At 40.5% G+C, this 21,402-nt stretch overlaps 1 protein-coding gene across 11 annotated transcripts in view; it reads left to right on the forward strand.

The window, feature by feature from the left end:
* The window catches only part of TRPM3 (transient receptor potential cation channel subfamily M member 3), a 487,173-nt gene that overhangs the window by 302,049 nt on the left and 163,722 nt on the right, over positions 1 to 21,402 (forward strand). For 10 of the 11 annotated variants that reach the window (XM_059411872.1, XM_059411874.1, XM_059411873.1 and 7 more), the window contains one exon: positions 2,006 to 2,180. In XM_059411872.1, coding sequence (XP_059267855.1) covers positions 2,006 to 2,180 — 175 coding nt within the window. Of the gene's footprint in view, positions 1 to 2,005; positions 2,185 to 21,402 lie in introns of those variants that run through there. The other variant, XM_059411882.1, reaches the window with a different exon arrangement.

Here is a 21,402-nt window from a genome sequence, read left to right on the forward strand (position 1 = left end):
TTTCAAATTAGCCCTTGATTTTCAAAGAGCCTTTCAACAGGAATTTACTTAATCCTCAGAATCACCAGTGGGGAAAACATCTCCTTCATAGACATGCAAATGGAGTTTTATTTTTTGTTGTTTTATTTTTTTAAAGATTTTATTTATTTGACCAACAGAGATCACAAGTAGGCAGAGAGGCAGGCAGAGAGAAAGGGGGAAGCAGGCTCCCCGCTGAGCAGAGAGCCCCATGTGGGGCTCAATCCCAGGACCCTGAGATCATGACCTGAGCCAAAGGCAGAGGCTTTAACCCACTGAACCACCCAGGTGCCCCCATAAATGGAGTTTTAAAGGGACATTTTGTCTGAATCATTAATGGTCTTTGAGCCAAAGGGCAGCCGCACTGACCTTTTGCTTCCCGCTTCCCTCCCCTTGGACCTAAAGGAGCAATTTTCAAACGTTCTCCATCCACAGGAACATCCAATGGCACATGGGTCATCCGTCTCCTATAATTCCCTCTGGAGTACAAAAAGAAATCTTGGGACCCACAATCATCATTTTCTTATACTTTTAATATGTTGATTTAAAAATAGCATCCATTTTTGTGTAACTAACATTGTGGACCATTCCTTTAAGATGAAAATCAGACCATGAAAAACACTGACTTAGTGAAGAGAAGTCCGTAGGCTACTGCTAATACTGTAGAAATGTAACAGGTCACCCACGTCAAACGCAATCCCTTCTTAATGGAGCAAGAAATACTATTATTTCTCACAGGGCAGCAGTTTCTGGATAAAAGGGGGGAAAAAAAACAACCCACAACCGGAGGGGGAAAGTGAAAAACTGAGATGACTAAAGGCTTTATTTTTAGTTCGTATTTACAGAAGTGGTACAGAATCTTGATTATTTCTTTTTAAAGATAGCTTCTCTGTATAAAACCATCATTTTTTTTAAAACCATCTCATTTTTATGGTACTTCTCAATTCCTTAACTATTCTGGGAAGGTGAAGAGTGAGAAAATGCCGTGTGATACCAAAATGAGCCAAAGAAGTGGTTCGATGAGCCGTGCCGACACTTGGAGAGGTCACTTGAAAATGAACTTCTTCATTTCTTTTTCATTGTTGTCTCTCATGGACATTCGTTTTTAATACTCATCTTTAATATGTTGGGTTGAACCCTATGTGACTGCTGATGTTAGGGCAAGTTTTACATCCTTGAGCTCACCATGAATAGCTGAAATACTTGAGAAAAAGTCTGGGACACCCCAGAATTCAACAACTGAATTCAACACCTGTTTCCGGACCGCCCACCATGTGCCTAGCACCTTGGTCAATGGTGAGGACACAGTAATGGCAGGAGGCAGATGGTAGTTGCCATGTCTCCCAGATTCTTTATCATGACTACTATGCTGTTAAGAACCCATAATCCAGAAGATCATTTATGGTCAGATATGCATAGACCCCTAATGTAGCCAGTAGTTGACTCAACAAGTGTAAATATGTCCCCAGCTGATTTTGGTAATCTTTAATAAAGGGAACCTTTCTGGTGTTTTCTTAGCCCTGTGATGACATCAGGGATCTGACCTGTTTTAAATTCCCGTTTTCCGCGTAAGAAACTAAACCACTGGGTACATAGGAGACTTGCTTAAGGTCACATTTAGCTTCCAATCTTCCGGTTGCTGGCTCAGGACTTCATCTACTAACCTTCCTTCCTCTCCCTCCTCACCCTTGCACACACACCTCCTGCCCCCGGAAAGTAGGGTGGTGGGTGCCTTCACCAGCCCCAGCACCCCGGGAGCTCTGTCCAGGGAGAGGGCAAAGTCAGATAGACTCTGTGGTGGGAAGATTCTGCGAAAGGATTTTCTGTACAATTTTTGCTCCGTATTTTATCCCTTCATATGTTGTTATCTCCCCTGTGCTCAGTAATTTTAGTTTGTGCTTTTTGTTTCCCTTTTTTGTTTCTTTGGTTTGCTGGCTTTGTGTTCTTTTCTCTTTTTTTTTCCTTTTCTTTTCCTTTTTTAATGCAGGAATCGGTCAAGGCGTTCCGGTGGTGGCGCTCATTGTGGAAGGAGGACCCAATGTGATCTCGATTGTCTTGGAGTACCTTCGAGACACCCCTCCCGTGCCTGTTGTTGTCTGTGATGGGAGTGGACGGGCATCTGACATCCTGGCATTTGGGCATAAATATTCAGAAGAAGGCGGGTAGGTAATTTACCAGGCTCCATAAGAGACCTTTGAGTACAAAGCCTGTGTTCAAAGCTCTGAAAGATCGTATCCATTGATGGAGACGTTTGGTCTTGGGAAGGTGGTAGGGAAGATATTCTAGATGTCCTATGAAGTGAGAAATTCCATGAAAGCCCCACTAGACCAGACTAATAAGGAAGAAAAAAAGGGAAAGAGGGGTCATAGCCCTTCTCTTCTCTTCATTTCTTCTCACTTCTGCTCCTCCCACTATGGAGAAGCAGGAACGGGTTTGAACACATGAAGGACAGACCTTATGGTTCATGCAAGAACCTTGGGAGAAGCTGGGATGTGCAGCTTTCAGGTTCAGCCTCCAAACACCAGCTTCACCAAACTGCTGCATGTTTACAAAGGCCAAAGGTTTACCAAAATTTTGGATGGCCTGTGCTGTGAAATCCTTCTAGATCGGCTCAAAAAGCAGAGCCTCTAACCACTCTGGTCCTCTGTACACCCTTCCTGGCCTCCTGCCCATGCACTTTCCTTGGTCTGTCTGTCCCCTGTTGGTATTTTCAACAGTCCAAAGCCCCAACCCCAAGAAGGACCTCCCTTTCCGCCTTTCCCTACCAATCTGAGGTCCCACCCAGGGAGTGGTAAAAATCCAAGCACTCCAGTATTACTGATCAAAATAGCTCATCCTGAGTGTGAATAAGTTTAAGGAAGAAAACTCAGGAGGAGTCATTGAATTTTTTTTGTTTGTTTTTTGTTTGTTGTTTGTTTTTAATTTTTTAATTTTTTTATAAACATGTAATGTATTATTAGCCCCAGGGGTACAGGTCTGTGAATTGCCAGGTTTACACACTTCACAGCACTCACCATTATTTTTATTTTTTTAAGTTCTTATTGATATACATAGTCTTGTACCCAGCCTGGGGCTCAAGCTCACAACCCCGAGATTAAGAGTCCCTCGCTCTTCAGACAGGGGCAGCCAGGCACCCCGGTCATTGAATTTTTAAATAAGAAAGTTTCTCACGTAATCAGTTCTCCTAACCCATGAACCTGGTGGGAGAAAGGAGCCCCAGAGGAGATGGGATCTTTAATTTATCCCTCTTACAAACATCCACAAAGTGCACCACACACGCAGATAGAAAAAAGCATAACAACTCTTCCTAGCCTCCGAGAGCCCCTAGGAAGTCTAGTAGGTAGACAAACGTGGAATGATAATAGTGAGTGACTGGTGAACCTGCCCGGTGCGGGACACTCCATGCCCCACCGTCCACCAGGTGGCCATTCGCACGGCGCCCTGTCCTGACCTGAATACAGGAGAGTCACGGGCCCTCCAGCGAACAAGGCATATAGGGGCAGTGATTTCAGGCCCCCTTAAAGCTTTTGATATGAATAAAAACAAAAACAAAAGCCAATATTCATAAGCATGAAATCGGAGTTTGCTTCCTGGCAAATTGATACTACTTTTCTGTTCTCCTTTCATTGTAAATATTGGTCCATTCTCTAACGAAAAAACTCAAAAGAACACTAGCCCGAAAGCCTCCATGTGGGTTACAAACCAGAGCTCAGGATCCTCAACTGTGCTTTGATTTTATTATAAATTTAGCCATAGTGCTCAGCGATTTATATATAGCAGTGTGTTCCTTTTGCAAACATACCTGAAGAATTTACAGTTTTTAGCTTTGGCTTCCTTTCTGCCTTCCCAGTGCCTGTAGTCACCGTACGGTGTTTCCACAAAGTAGACACGAGGTTGCATTGAGAATGCACATTTCCTTTTCAGAAAATTCATGGAGAAGTGAACTGTTGATCTCAGCATTTCAGGTCTTCTAGGTCTGTGCACAGGGAAGGTCTGGATCCAGGGCCTCCCTTTTGTTCTGCTATGGGTTGTATACTTTCAAAGTGTTACAGTTTTTTGCTCTGTTGCTCTTCCTGATTCTGTTTCGTATGTAGGGGAAATGGTACACGCCTTAGAGCTTGGGTGAAACCAGGGGGACAGATGCCCAGAGCAGTTACGTACTTGCCCCCGATCCCAGGTCAGGACTCTCCCTGGTCTATTACAAAAATTCACTGAAATGGATTTTGTGGCATCTGCCTTCACGTGTCTTACGTAGTACTTCAGTGGTCCTGTTGTTTGGCTGTAGGTGCACTTAAGTTCCCTTTAGCATCCCCTTTGCATTGTAATTTCTTATTTTTTTTATTATTCTATGTAGTCCCAAAAGATAAAATCAGTGCATTCCTGGCTGTGAACCAGTGTCCAAGCTGACCAGTGGGGGTTCCTCTTTTTCCCCCAACTTTCCTTTAAAAAAAAAAAATTAAGTTTTTACCTAAATTCCAGTTAACACATAGTATAATATTAGTGTCAGGCATCATATAGATAGACTCTTTTCCTTCCCCCGACCCAGACCCAAATAAGATTTAGAATACCATGCCCTTTTAACTTTAATTGGCAATTCTAGTTTTAAAGCCAAAGTTTAGTTTTAGTTCTGTTTATTTTATGACCAGTGTGCAAAAGCGTAGTCGTGTGCAAACATATAAACCAAGTGGATCATCAAAGAATTAAACAGCATGAAGATGGAGAATTAAGATCTAATTTCTAACCTTGGGAATTATTAAAATTAAAACTTAAAAAATTTTAAGAAACACTTAGAAACAGTTATTAAGAAAATACAAACTTCAAGAGAAACTTTATATTTGCCAACCCAAATATACAAGTCTGCATTTATTTACTTTATAGGCTGTTAGAATAGAAGTATGCTCTTGCTCCAGGAAAGCAATTATAAATTTATCCTGATCAAATGAATTCGTGACTTTGCTCTGTGTCATTTGAATAACTGCCAGAATTAATCATGTTTATTTCGCTTGAATAAGAAGTTGTCTAGCCACACATGTATAGCTGATTTAAAAAAGCACTTCCAAGGAACAGTATTTTACAGGAGTGTGTTTTCTTTCTTTTTTATTTTTTAAGATTTTATTTATTTATTTGACAGAGAGAGATCACAAGTAGGCAGAGAGGCAGGCAGAGAGAGACGGAGAAGCAGGCTCCCTGCTGAGCAGAGAGCACGATGCGGGGCACAATGCGGGGCTCGATCCCAGGACCCTGGGATCATGACCTGAGCCGAAGGCAGAGGCTTTAACCCACTGAGCCATGCAGGTGCCCCGGGAGTGTGTTTTCTTTATGCTGGAAAAAAAAAACCAAGAATGAGCCCATCTCTGACTACATTCACCAAGAATTTCTTTTTTGATTCCCAAAAAGTCCCAACAGAGTTGGGATATATTTCACTACAAATAAATATAAATGTGTAACTATATGTTCATATAGACAAACATATATAAATAAATGGGTATAATTGTACATATAAAATTGATTATAGAAAACACACATACCTTGTTTACTAAACCTTGAATCAGAGTTTGGAGTCATTGATTTTTGCTTTTTGGGTTTTTTTTTTTTTTTTTTTTGGTTATTCAAATATGCTTTAAAATGTTTCAAAATCATTTACAAAGGGTTAGATAAATAATACAGGTCCAACGACTGGTAAATGTGTATATTCAACTCTAAAGCTTTTCATTTTATAATCTTAAAGAAGTGAATGAAATTTACACACATTCTGGTTTAACTTTTGTGAACTTGCTATTTTGCCTTTAAATTTCCTGTTATTAACCACCTTCCAAGAATATGAATTTGAAATGGCATCACTTTGGAAGCAAATTATAATTGGCAAAACTAATTAACTTTTGAAGATGAGATTACTGGTGATAGAGGAAGACAGGCTCTATCTATCCCCACGCAAATGGGTCTCTGCTCTATGGCACAAGCTTCCCAAAAGAAATGGCCAAATTCTCTTTTTCCCTTATTGTCCTACTAGATTTTCTATTTCTCCTCTGTCATAGTTTAAAATGAGTCACAGATCCCTTTCCCTAACTAATTTCATTCCTTAAAAATCTTACCAATTTTTTTTTCTGAATCATGAATGACTAAACACTGCAAACAGAAACAGATTAATGCCACCCAGGAGCATTAGATTTGATGACCTACATTTTCTTTTCTTTTTTAAAGATTTTATTTATTCATTTGACGGAGAGAGACAGTGAGAGAAGGAACACAAGCAGGGGGAGTGAGAGAGGGAGAAGCAGGCTTCTGCTGAGCAGGGAGCCTGAGGTAGGGCTCCATCTCAGGGTCCTGGGATCATGACCTGAGCTGAAGGCAAACGCTTAGCAACTGAGCTGCCCAGGCACCCCAATGACCTACATTTTCAAATACTAAGATTCAGTACTAAGATTCTTCTTTTTGCTGCTGACCAAGGAAGCCAACCAACATCACGCATTGTCAGGAACACCTTTCAGGGGATAGGTGCCTGCAGCTGAAGTCAGAGGTTGCTTGAAAATTCATAATCTAAGTTTCAGATTGCAGAGAAACAGTCTAGCTCATTTAGCAGTCAGTGAGAAAGAGTCGCACAGATGAGAAATGTCAGCGTGAAAAAGGCATCTGAATGCATGTGTATTCAGAGACAATGTCCCTCATTCCTCTGGGTTTTATTGCCAATCCTTACATTTATTTTGATGTCTTTTTCCCATAAGTAATTATATGGATTTAGCATTTTTAGAGCGCTTAGGACAAGAAGCAGGACCTGTGATAGCAGAAAGCCTTACAGATCTTAAGTAGTCTCTGGATAACTTTGGGGAAGTTACCAGTGGGACAGACACTAGGACTCTTCCCATTGTTCTGTGTCAGTGGAATTTGTAGTATATATGGTGGAGAAACACTGAGAAATGGCCTTCTCTTGAGGACAGGAATAAATTTTTTTAAAAAAATCAAATGAATCAAATAGAAATTCTGATATTCCCTCTTTTGGCCTACTCTTGAGGACAGGAATAGAATTTTTAAAAATCAAATAAATCAAAAAATCTTATCTTCCCTGTTTTAAGGGAGCTTAATAAAGGTCCCTTTGTTTTTTTGATTAGCTGAGCTGAAGGCATAAGTGGAGGCAAAGTGGAGATGAATAAGGAAAAATAGGTTGCATGGCTTCCCATTTTATCTCTGTCCTAGCACAGATGTAACAAAAGTTTGTTTCTCTCCAAGTACATATCAAAATGGCCAAAATTAGGTGGAAGTTGCCAGAAAACTAGCCATTTTAGAAATCCAGGTGTGGTCTGTATCCCTAGGGCATATCACTCTGTGCAATGGTTACTAATGCTTTCTTCTGCTGCTTGAGATTTCCATCTAAGGCTGAAGGCTGTCACAGCCCTCTCATTTGTCTCCATGAGGTCTGCTGAAAGGGGGTAATTGATCTCGGTGGTTTGTATCCCAGTATGATTTAGACATAATTGGAATGTCAAGTGAGAAAGAAGGAAACAAATATCAAGCATGCTGACTTCAAGTGTCCATTTCAGTTTCCATTAATTTCATCTTACCTTGTCCCTTTTCTAGAATTTTCTGTAAGAGATTAGGCTGTCAAAACTTGAGTCTGTTTTGTAACTTTCCGAGAAGGAAGGAAAGAAAGTTGGAAACATGTTGTACAGACAAAGGATATTGAGGGCTTTATTTATAAAAAGCGTTGTTTTTGTAAACGTTTCTAAGTTAACATTTATGCATGGAACTGCTAGAGAATGAGCAAGACATGGTCCTGTCAGAGATTCTAGAATGGAGATTAAAACATAGGCATAAATACAGATAACTGGATGGTCACATATGCTGTGATAAATGTACAAAGTGTTTCAAGAGCCCAGAGGGCAAAGTACTTGAGTGTGGCATTCCTCCCAAAGATCTATTCAGTGGAACAGCCTATGTTAATTACACACAAAATGGCAATATAATGACTCTGTTGCTCCTGTTCTCCACTTTCCTTTAAAAACTGGATCCAAACTGAGGATCAGCCTGGTTGACCAAGAAAAAGCTAATACTTGACCCTCTTTTATGTAGCGCAACACAAAACGAAGAATCAGTCTGCATGGTATTGAAGGAAAGTCAGTAAAAAGGTTAAGTTTATGAGATAGTGTGTTTGGAGGTCTGTGTACATATTATTACATTGAATTTATATATACTCAAATTTATCTTTAAATATGTTACATAGGATATGACACATGTTAATTATATATTTCTATAACTATAATTCAAATATATTAATATATAATATTTTTACATATAAATATAATTTGAATCTATTTATATATCAATATTCTGTTTTTATATTGATATTTATTACATATTGATTATATTAATATATTTTATATTATATATTTATATATGGAATTTCTATATTTTGATTTAAATGACAAATTAATAAAATTAATTATATTTATAATTAGTATGTGTATGTATATATATACACACACATACACTAATGCCTGTAATTATTAAATTGCAATTTTGTAATTTTTACATTGCAATTTTTCCCTCCATGAAATATATTACAGATATTGCTGTATAGATACCTGTGACATTGTCTCCCCAGTTCCAGAAGGTTGGAGTAGCTTCATTTATTCAAAATAAAGTATGGTTACTTGATCCATCCATGCTGTGTCAACATGGAGAGGACGAAGCATTGACTTTAAAACAATTACCTAGCATTCATGGAAGAAAGTACTAGTGAGGGGAGAAGTTTTACTGATCTCAGTTGGTCAGTCAGTTCTCCTATTGATTAAATTTACTTTATAATTGCTCAGCTCCAAGCGGGTAAACTGTGGCCTTGAATATAAACAGCAGACATCAGAAAAAAACAAACAAACAAAAAACAAACAAACAAACAAAAAAAACCACAGAGCTGAGTAATCCATTATGATAAACTGATCCTTTTCAGAGAACCACTGCCCCTGACTTTTAGACAGCCCATCAATACCAAGTGAAGATTTCAAAGGATGGATTAACTATGTTCCTCTGAGATTTGGTTAGCTAACTTCTTGACCACTTATTACACAGAAAACATTGAAAATAGGCATAATAATCCTGATTCAGTGTGCCTGGGCTGGGTTGCAGGAAACTGTCCTTGAAACCAAAATCCCAGTGATGCTGGGGCACCTGGGTGGCTCAGTCACTTAAGCATTTACTCTTGCCTTCAGCCCAGGTCATGATCTCAGGGCCTTGGGATTGAGCCCTAGGTAGGGCTCCATGCTCAGCAGGGAGTCTGCTTGAGATTCTCTCTCTCCCTCTTCCTCTTCCCCTTCCCCTACTTGTTGGCTTATTCTCTCTAAAAAATAAATCTTTAAAAAAAAAAATCCCAGTGATTCCAACCAGAGTGGCCCATGGACCACACTTGCAGAAACTCTTAAATGTATATGAATGACCTTTGTCTTCATATTTCCCTGATGTTTTCAGAAAGAGCTTCATCACTTTCTACATGTCATGCGTGTACTGGGCACACCAACCATTGCTCTGTTACCACAAGCACTTTGTACCCACTGCCAACTTTTGTCTCTGGAACCCAGTTGACTTAAAAAGTTTATTTAGCAAGGATCACCTCATTTATTTCTTGATCACAGCTGTTTTTGGTTCCAAACATCTGTTAGACTTGAAAATCTCTCCCTTGAAGAAAAAGCTTTGCCACAGAAATGCTTGTTTTGACAGGACTGGTAGATAGCTCTGTTCATATTTACATGAAGTTCTTAAGGGCATTCAGTTCATTTCCTCCTTTCTTTTGAAAATGATTTTCTGACTAGGTCAAAATGGATGACCAATTTCAAAAGAGAAAAGAAGATAATGAGAAACATAAAGGTGTTTAGACCCAAAATGGTGCTAGTTGTGAAGCACAGCTTTCTCTGCTGTAGAAGATGCTGCAGAGAGTCATCAAGGCCACTACATTCAACATTAGAAGGGCCTGGCTCATTTACCTTAGACTTCATAATTGCAGGGGACAATCCTTTAAGAGTCCCAATTTTCCACATGCCTGTAGCATTGATTTTCACTTTTTAAAAGTGAATAAAACTAACCTAAGAGGTAAAGGCTCTGTACTCAAGGAAATACAGAACACTCATGAAAGAAATTGAAGAGGACACAAAAAAGATGGAAAAGCATTCCATGCTCATGGATTGGAAGAATAAACATTGATAAAATGTCTATACTGCCGAGAGCAATCTATACTTTCAATACCATCCTGATCAAAATTCCACCGACATTCTTCAAATAGCTGGAGCAAACAATCCTAAAATTTGTGTGGAACCAGAAGAGACCCTGAATTGCTAAGGAAATGTTAAAAAAGAAAAACAAAACTAAGGCATCATGTTACCTGATTTCAAGCTTTACTACAAAGCTGTGATCACCAAGACAGCATGGTACTGTCTCTAAAACAGACACATAGACCAATGGAACAGAGTAGACAGTCCAGATATGGACCTGCAACTCTCTGGTCAACTAATCTTCGACAAAGCAGGAAAGAATATACAGTAGAAAAAAGACAGTCTCTTCAATAAATGGTGCTGGGAAAATTGGACAGCTATGTATAGAAGAATGAAATTCGACCATTCTCTTTCACCATACACAAAGATAAACTTGAAACAGATAAAAGACCTCAACATGAGGCAGGAATCTATCAAAATCCTAGAGGAGAACATAGGAAGTAACCTCTTTGACATCAGCCACAGCAGCTTCTTTCAAAATATGTCTCCAAAAGCAAAGGAAACAAAGCGAAAATGAACTTTTGGGACCTCATCAAGATCAAAAGCTTCTGCACAGAAAGGGAAACAGTCAATAAAACAAAGAAGCAAACCACAGAATGGGAGAAGATATTCGCAAATGACACTACAGACAAAAGGCTGATATCCAAGATCTATAAAGAACTCCTCAAACTCATCACACACAAAACAGATAATCACATCAAAAAATGGGCAGAAGACATGAACAGACACTTCTCCAAAGAAGACATACAAATGACTAGCAGACATATGAAAAAATGTTCATCATCATTAGCCATCAGGGAGATTTAAATCAAAACCACATTGAGATACCACATTACACCAGTTAGAATGGCCAAAATCAACAAGACAGTAAACAACAAGTGTTAGAGAAGATGTGGAGAAAGGGGAACCCTCTTACACTGTTGGTGGGAATGCAAGTTGGTGCAGCCACTTTGGAAAACAGTGTAGAGATTCCTTACGAAATTAAAAATAGAGCTTCCCTATGACCCTGCAATTGCACTACTGGTTATTTACCCCAAAGATAGAAATGTAGTGAAAAGAAGGGCCATCTGTACCCCAATGTTCATAGCAGCAATGGCCATGGTCGCTAAACTGTGAAAAGAGCCAAGATACCCTTCAACAGATGAATGGATAAAGAAGATGTGGTCCATATATACAATGGAATATTATGCCTCCATTAGAAAGGATGAATACCCAGCTTTTGTATCAACATGGATGGGACTGGAGGAGAATATACTGAGTGAAACAAGTCAAGCAGAGAGAGTCAATTATATATGGTTTCACTTACTTGTGGAGCATAAGGAATAACACAGAGGACATTGGGAGTTGGAGAGAAATCAGTTGGGGGAGATCAGAGTGGGAGACAAACCATGAGAGACTGTGGACTCTGAGAAACAAACTGAGGATTTTGGAGGGGAGGGGGTGGGGTTGGTCAGTATTAAGGAGGGCACGTATTGTGTGGAACAGTGGGTGTGGTGCATAAATAACGAATCTTGGAACGCTGAAAAAAATTAAATTAAAAAAAATAAGACAAGATACACACATGTTTACATGTTTACTCTGGTGAAGCTGAGGTGGAAGGCCTAGACCAGTAGTTCTCAACTGTTTATCTTGCATCCTAATCACCTCGAGGGCTTATTAAAAATCACATAGCTGGGCTCCATCTCAGATTTTCTAGTTCGGTCAGATTGGCCAGGTGGTTTGCTTTTCCAAGAAGTACCCAGGAGATGCAGATGCTGTTGGTCCAGGGACCATAATTTGAGAGCCACTGGTCTAGAGCCTCTCTCTGTCCAGGTGTCACTCACTCAGACAGCTCTGAAGCACCTCCTCAAAATTCTAGGGGCTTCTTTGTGGAGCCAGTTAAAGACCATTAATCCACAGGTCAAGACCACAGTCCTTTGCTTGGACTCAAGACCCTTTGCATTCTGGCCCCAGCTGCTTCCTAGGGCCATCTCAACGAACCTTCCATTCACCAAACAACCAGACTGATTTGTCCTCCCCATTGCTGCCTTAGCAGGAGATATACACGTCCATGTCCCCACCTGCTTCTACAAGATAGCCTCTTTCTCTTGTGAAGAGAAGCCATGAGGACTTCAAAATCCACAAACACATTTAAAATGTGTCTGAGGGAGCCTCAGATAATAAAATGCCCTGGTATTTAATACCTCTACCTTAGAGGAGATGAATTTTGATCATCCTGGCAGACAGGAGAACCTGCAGCTTCTAGAAATAGAGTGGATTAACATCTCACCCGCTGGTATCATTAATAATAGATAACGCTTGCAGTGTTCTTAATGGATTTCCATTAGGTTCCCCACGTAGTTCTCATTGTTGATTATGGACCACAGGATTCATAAAAACTAAATAGAGCAGTGACCACGTGCTGTAAAAGCTTCTTCCACCAGAGACACACTAAAGATGCATTAATGTAGCATTCCAAGGTTAACTCACATCTGTACTACTGTTGTCAAGAAAAGTCTCCACTCAGCTTCAATGAGCTTTCTCTTTAGTTGTCGTAATTGCTGGACAACTGTCTTCGAGTTGATATACATATTCATTGTGTTTTCTGGAGATATTCAGTGCAAATCAAGTATCCGTAAGCAGTGATCCCTAAAGTGAGCAGTAAAAAATCTATACCTTTGAGTTCATGGAGGTCCTAGTTCAGTGTCTTGGAGACAAACCTAAAATTTGGAGTTCTTCAACACTGCGATATCCTTGGTATTCACCATTTGATAGTATATTTGAGATTTTATTATCTCTAATGCAGGCATGACAAATAGTTTTCATCTTGAGTGTCAACAATAATGTACTGATACCAGCGTCCTAGGATGTTGTGTTGAGAATGAGTCTGAGGCCATATTTGGGCTCAGGGGAAAGAGTTCCATGGTGAATTAACAATGATGCAAAGAAAGAGCCATTCAGTCAACATGCCATGGGTGGCTACTTTTATTCTGGAGTGAAGACAAAGTGTTCTAGATAACCCCATATATCACTACCAGACAGTCATCAAATAGCACATTGAATTATGAAGCCAAGGGGAAAATAAATTTATCTGCCTGAAATATGTCTGGGAAATAGTCAATGTTTCATCAACACCATGAAGTGCATCAGTCTAAATTATCTGACAATATGAGTCCTTCTCTACAGGCATAATACATAGGATATCAGAAACAAGAGGCTCTTTGTTGTGGGGTACTGTTTGAAGCTGCATTGAGGGACAGAGTAACTGAGCAGTTGTCTATGGATAATTTATAAGAAAGAATAATTGAAAAACCGTGAGGAATTAATCCGTCACTAATCCATCTGAAAAAATAGTCTTACTTGCTCCCACATCTCCTAGAGTCGAATATGGGGTCCGAAGGAATCTTTGACAAATTACTTCGACTGAGAGCTGAGATTTACCCCATCCTTCCCCCCCGTACCTGTGACCCTCTTCCCAAAAGCACACTTGAAACATTGAATTTTTTTAAAGCTTCTGCATGCAAGAACCCGATCTAAACACAGTCTATCATCCACTCTCTGGGGTCACTATGATAACTATCCCCATTTTATAAATAAGGAAATTGAGGACAGAAAGATTAGGATGTTTGCTCAACAGCTCCTGCTACGGAGGGTCTGTCCTGGAACACTGGGGCTGGAAGCTATAGTCCTAGCAGCTATGTGGTATTGCCTCTGGGAGTAGGAGACCAGGAACTGCAGGAGGCTTGCAGGCTCTAGAGCCGAGTGAAACTTCATGACAGCTTCCAGCTGCCCCCCTTCTCTCACGTGCTGGTGAGCATCTGCTCTGAGTAAATGTTGGACCAGCCTTTAAAACATGTCAGTTAAAGAGGAGCCAGCATGTTTGCCTGCCCAAGAAGCTCATACATCTAAGACCAGCTCTGATTCTGTCCTTTACAGAGGGCCTAAAACGATAAATATCCCACTGTTCCTCCTGCCTGGCGACATGCAATAGTCGTGGGTGGGGTGATCACAGAGGGCGTGTGCTCCCCTTCAGTGTTGGCAGCAGAGACGCTACCTGACCATGTGGCAGTCCCTGTATGCTTTGGCAACCCACAACAGTTCTCACTCTTGGGCATGTTCATACCCAAAAGAAGGAAAGGAGAGAAATTACAGACACAGCCAACACTGCTGAGGATTTTTCACCTACATGTCTTCCTAGTTTCTGCCCAAGGTAACGAGCTTGGCAGCCCCGTCTGCCTCAAGAGCAGTGCTGTCCAGTAGAACCTTCTGTGGTGATGGCAATGTCCTCAGTCCAGTCAGATGGCCACTGAACACTTGAGCTGTCATTAGTGTGACTAAGGATTTGAATTTTAAATTTATTAGCTGTACATCCATTTAAATTTGAATTGCCATGTGTGGCTATACTGGATAACATAACTAATTGAGCTACCACGTGGGGACCCCTTCAGTGTCTGTTGGATTTTCAGTGTTATTGGACATTGTTCCCTTCGTTGTTTAATTACATTCTGTCGTCCAACATTATGTGTTCAGTCATTCAACAAATATTTTTTAAAAGATTTATTTATGTTAGAATGACAGTGAGCAAGAGAGCACATGAACTGGGGGAGGGGCAGAGGGAGAAGGAGGGAGAGCATGTCAAGCAGATTCCCCGCTGAGCATGGAGCCCAATGTGGGGCTCAATCTCGCAACCCTGAGATAATGACCTGAGCCAAAATGGAGAGTTAAATGCTTAACTGACACACCCACCCAGGTACCCTTCAACAAATATTTTTTGAAGACCTCCTCTGTTCCAGACACTGTTCTAGGCACTGGTAAAAATACACCTGTCAAGAAAATAGACAAAAGTGTGGTTATGGAACTTAGATTTTAGCAGGGTCAGATAGATGATAAGTAGTTAATGTAATAAGTGCACTATACAATACTTTAGAAAGTGATATGCTATGGGCAAAGAGAAGGGAGAACGGAATCAAGGTAATAGGACTGTGGAAAAGCATCTGTCTTCAGCACCTTGATCCTTGATGTAGACCAAGAAAATAGAATACATAAGTAATGCCACATGTCATCATCCATGCATCCAAGGAGTTAGTCTAGTTAGGAATTTCTTGGATTAATCTGTCTTTATGAAATGCCACACACAAAATGCCTAGCACAGATCTTGTCTTATAATAGATATAGTGTGCCTCTCTTTACAACCCTCAACCCCACTGCACCACCCCCCTTCTGTTTCCTTTTGTATGTGTATCCGCACCTTCTGTTTTACCATATCTAGCTCAAGACTCTAGAGTGGATTTTTTAAAAAGTAAAAAAATAAGGAGAAAGTGAACATAAATAAGAATTGCTCCCTCTGGGGGTAGTGGTAAATGATATTTTTTGAACAGATCATATCCACAAGTGTGCATCCTCCCCGATTACAGGCAGCTTCTCCAAGATCATTCTCACCACCTCACATGACTAGATAAAACCCTCAGGAAAAGCCCAGGTGAACCACTTTTCTAAGCTACATATTAAGACAAGACAGAGGTACTATTTTCACAGGTCTTTGCTGATAGAAGCCATTTGTATCTGGAGTTGATCTCCCGTAAGAAGTTGGGCAAAGTAGGTTGCTCCCCATGCCATCCCATCTGTTGGTCACTTCCCTGGGTCTCATTACATCTTCCCCAGCTTTCTGTCCAATAAGAAATGGTTTCTACAAGCCATCAGCATCTGTCAATTACCTGTGAGTTTAACATGAAATATCACTTAACCTAAGAGTTGCTCTTAGGGATCCCAGTTGGTTGCGCAAAATATTGTTTGGCTTCTTAGTTAATTAAAAGGAACTCTGGGCATCAGAAAAGCTGGGGAGTAATTCTGGGGGAAATAGTAGATCCTTAAAACTATGTTACTCAGTCTCAGTCTTCTCACACATAAGATATAGAACATCCTATCTCAGGGATAAAACAGAAGAAATCTCCCCTTGTATCTAGTCATTAAGCAACAAAATACTAACTTTATGTAACCACACTGAGTTGAGCCTACATATTTAGGTCAGTGTAGTTCATTATCAAAGATTCTTCCTTCGTGACTCTCTTGTCCTCTAAGGTCAGCTCTGATGCTTTCAGATATATAATCTTTAGCAGATTAGTTTCCCACTCTAGTCTCCAGACTCTGAAAAACAGTGAGCTCCTAAGTTGTATCATTAATTTATCCCAAAGTTCAAATCCCTTGGCTAAATTTTCAGATGAACAACATACAAACTCCAGAAATGTCAGAAGTTGAGATGTTATCTTACGAGTGATGAGAAACTATTGCAGGGTTTTCAGAAGGATGTGTTGGAATCATCCCTGCTTTGTAGAATAGCCATTCAATCCAATGTGTGGAATGGATTAAGGGAGCATAGAGAAGAAACCGATTAGTAGTCTATTGGTCCCATCCAAGTAAGATGGTGGAGGGCCCCAACAAAGGTAGATTAAGACTAATGTAAACTGGGGGGTGCCTGGGTGGCTCAGTCAGTGAAGCATCTGACTCTTGATTTCATCTCAGGTCGTGATCTTGGGGTCGTGAGATCAAGCCCCTCATCAGGCCCCATGCTGGGTATAGAGTCTACTCATGATTCCCTCTTTTGTTCTCCCACTGCCCGCCCCTTCAAAAAACAAAAAAAGCATAACATAAATTGGACCAGTACTTTAGTAAGTCAGAATTTCTCTCAAGTTTTTGGCAGGTGCTTGTTGCTGCTTTTCCTCTCCAAACAGCCTTCAAATCGAGATGAGGTCACCAAGAAAACACCCGGCTGGTTTTGATGGTGACTTAAGCTGGGCATTAAGGCTGATCCAAGCATGTGCACATTTGGCTGAAGATGTCCCTTGCACACTGCACTTAAGAGGGACAGAGTACGATGTTGGTGTCCATGGACAAAAGTCTCTGGCCGGATGCCCAAGGCCTAAAAGTAACCATCTGGTTGATAGTACAAGCTAAATAGATGTAAACGGACCACTGAAGCAAGGGAGAAAACATTTGCCGGTTCTGTGCTTTGAATCAGTAGTAACACTTGAAAATACTTCATACTTCAGAGTGGTTAGACTATCACTTTTAAGGAAAACGGTGATTCTCATAATCCGCTACGAAAAGAAAAAAAGGAAAGTAAGACACCTGATGCTGTTTATCATTAAACTGTGGAAAAGACTGATGCTTTATAATGTCTCATCTGAACAGAGCCCCTTGACGGGTTTGCTGGTCTCCAAGATGACCACCATCTGTATATTCCTTCTCTGTCTATTCCTGCTTTCCTTCCACCAAGAGGTGGGTTCCCTCCCTCCTCTCCTCTTGAACCCAGACTACTCTTAGACATGCTTGATTAATTGAATGTAAGGAAATGACATTCTGGGACTTATGAGGTTAAATCAGAGGAAGTCATGACATCTTGGCCTGGGCCTCTTTGAATGCTCTCTTGGAATCCTCAATTTGAGAGAAGCCAGTTGTCCTGTATGAAGTCCATCCACCATGCAACCAGCAGAGAGAACAGTGCCAGCCAGTCCTCAGTTCTCTCCGCCATCCCAGGCTGGGTTCCAGACAAAGGAGCAGAGAAGTCATCTTGGACATTGCACCCCAGCAGATGCTCATGGAGAGGAAAAAAGCCCCAGACATATGGCCCTGGTTCAGGCACCAAAGTCATCTACAGCCATTCTGTCTTCTCCGGCTGAGGACCCAGATATCACGGAGCAGCCATGAGTCATCCCCACTGTGCTCTGCCTCAATTCTTGACCCACAAATCTTCAACACACAGGCAAAAAAAAAACACCCTCTGTTACATCACTAAGTTTGGGGGTGTGTTACCTATTAATAGATGACCAGAATATATGGGTTACAACTCTATGAGTTCATTGAGGCTAAGACTAGATATTATTCATCTCTCCACCCCTCACAGAGTGCCTGGCAGGCACCAGTCTTGTTTGCTGAATGAGTAAGTAGATGGGCAGAAGTCTGCATGGAGTGTTTGCAAGTTTCCACGGTATGGAAGCCTCCTAAGTCTGCTATGCATCCCTCTTTCCCAAATGTAAGAAAGAACAGGTGATCTCTGACCTCTCTGAAGTGGGAAAGTTCTTTTTCCAGCTTGGATTGGGAGTGGCCTTATACCATGGGGTGGAGCAAGAAGAGCTCCGGTGGTCTCAGGAGAGAGGTCTGTATTGCACACAAAGGCCCCAGCCACTGGCATTGCTCCTTAAGAAGACGGAATGTCAGTGAGCCAGGAGCCATGTGGGACTGTGTGTTTATAACACAAATGCTTGCATAAGGCTTGCTACGCATCAGGCCCTCTACAAAGATTAACTCATTAAATATTCACAAGTCTATGAGATAAGCAGTCTTGTAATTCTCACTTCACGTATATGAAAAACATGACATGGAAAGACCCAACAACTTGAACGAGATCCTATAGCTAGCAAGTGACAGCTTCCATCCAGAGAGCCTAACCCTGGTGACTGTGATGCTTTTTTTATTCACAGTGTTGTCCCACCCCTCATGGAAGAATCATGCTAATATTTGTGACCCCAGGGTCATGGCATTTGGGAGGAAGGGGTAACTTTTACTAAGCAAGAAGAAGAAGAAGAAGGAAGAGGAGAGGGAGAAAGTTGGAAGAAGAAGGGGACAGGAAGAGAAGAAAAGAAAAATGCCGTTTTTTGGTGACCTTAGGAAAGACATGGAACCTTTCCATGTCCTAAGGTTACATGTAGTAATTTGCTTTGGCATGAAGCCAATGACAAAATTTCATTTTTCTTTAGAGCATTAGAGATTCTCTGGCAAATGATGTCTTTTAAGTGCCCAATTGTGATACTATTAATGATCTTTATTTATAGAGGTACAATGTTCTCGTATTGTATCTGAAGAAATGAACCCAGAGCGTGTATGGAGGGCAGGAGAAGGGCTTCACTGCTCGATGAAAGCCATTAACCTACGTCTAGCTCTTCATGTCCCATTGAATCCTAATTGTATTTTCTTATTTTTAAATCAAGGAACAAAACTCGGATATGGCAGGTAATTAAAGTCATTCTGAGAAAAGTGTGCACGTGTGGGTTGTATTGCTAACCTTTGAACAGAAAACAAATAGCCAAATTTGGGAAGGTCCGAGCACTGGATGAACATCGACCTATTTCAGATACTTCTGTGACTCATCCAAAAAGCTCCAGATCACAAGTTCAGCGTCGAAATGGAAACACAAATGCCATAGTATGGAGATTTTCCTCACTTCAATGACTACCCTTCCTAAATCAAGAAACATTCTAATTTGAGGTATACCAAAAATAGCGTTGGTCCATATGGAGCCACAAATTAGCATTTTCTATAAATAGACACCATTTTGTCAGAGGCCCAAGTCTAAAATGAAAATTTTATATAATACTATGACCATGTTTTGATGTCAAGAAATTCTCAATCACTGTTCTGGTGCCATAAAAAGAAATCTAAAATGGGCTTATTTCTATTTTTTGCTGGTGATTAAATATCACGGTCAAAATTTTTAAATCATTCCGGTGTTGTGCAGGAAAAAAAAAAATGCCAAGAGCTAGGAAAACAGTAATTTCAAAAATGTAGGCTTCCCAATATCCTACAGAATATGGTCACAAAGTAAGAAAGGGTCCTTAGAGAAGACAGAGGAAGTCTTTGTGCCAAAAAGAAAGCATCTCATTCAGCGTAGCAAATAATTGTGAGGAAATCAGAAGCAAATAGAATCTTTAGCATACTAAATGCACTTTGCCATTGTCCTCACCTCTTCCCCGTATCTTCTTCAAACTCATCTGATTTCCTTGAGATGTCCTATCACAAGAAGGAAAAGCAATTTCCTAAAACAAATATATATATACTTAAATTTCTACTTCCAATGCAGATGAGTAGGAAACCAAAAGACATATTTAGAGGTTTCACACAGGAAAAGCAGCACCACGATGGAAGGCAGACTTGGCTCAAGCGCTGAGATCATCAGCCTCTGTGACTTTGTACACATCATTTGGTCTCTTGGGACCACAGTCTCCTCTTCTGCAAAGTGGAATTACTACCTGTTTCGCTCTCAGATTGTTATGAAAATCAGGTGATATGATGCCGTTGTATGTCCTAAACCATGATGTGCTCTGAACACACCAGATGCTATACAGGATCTTCTTTTAAAAGTTCTTAAACTCTTCCTGCAAAAAGCATGGGGTCTATATTTCTTTGTCAAAAGGGGGATACTTACAAATGCTTATGAGTTAATAAAGCCAAAGAAGCATAAAAAATGTTGATTTTCCTCTTGATGCAATCAGGATGGTACAAGAACTAAAGCCGGAATAACAGTCATTTGATGTTTAATAAGTATAACTTAATCCTTTGGAAAGACTACGTCATCTTCGTCTCCCCTAAAACCACTCTGTTCAATCAGTGATGGGCACCCCACACTTTAGAAAACACCAATCTAGAGAATCCTTGTACTTGTAGAGGTAGAATTCTGGGTTTCTGTTGCTAAGTGATTTAACTAAAGGCACAGCTTCATTCAGTTGCAAAATTGGGCCAAAAAATATAAGATCTTTATACTTCTTAGTATAAAGACATCTTCAAGGTCTTTCAGCTCTCCTCACTAATGAAGCTTACAATCGACTAAGTTGTACATGATTTCTCAGTTTTTACAAACTGATAGATTACATATGAATAACAGACAGGTTCCTCAAACAGTTAATGACCTCTGGGAACTGGGATTTCACTACAGATGGTTAGCAATGGAAATCTCGAGTTGTTATCAAAATTAAACACCTGCCGATGAATGATTAGATCTATCAAGTGGCTAATGAGAAGAGTCTCTTCTTGTGTTGTTAATCATGTATAGCATTTATGTATACTCAGTACCGCAGAACCCTCTAGACCCATCCACATGGGTTGCCTGTCAAGTACAGTGCTCATGTCTTGACCCTTCAGGAAATTTGGCAACACAGATGGGATCATGTCACTCTCCCGCAGGTTCCTCATTACCTGTGGGATAAAATCCAAAGTCTCTAACACCATCTCAATAGTCTCCCAGGATCTTCTCCATACTCACCCCTTTTGCAGCACCATCTTGTTTCACTCTTTCTTTTGCTCTCCATGTTCCAGCCATACCGACCCTATGTTTTCAGTCTGGGCTTGTTGGCACTATTTCATCAGCCAAGAATGCTCTTCC

Source organism: Mustela nigripes, chromosome 9 (assembly GCF_022355385.1).
Source record: "Mustela nigripes isolate SB6536 chromosome 9, MUSNIG.SB6536, whole genome shotgun sequence".
NCBI lineage: Eukaryota > Metazoa > Chordata > Mammalia > Carnivora > Mustelidae > Mustela > Mustela nigripes.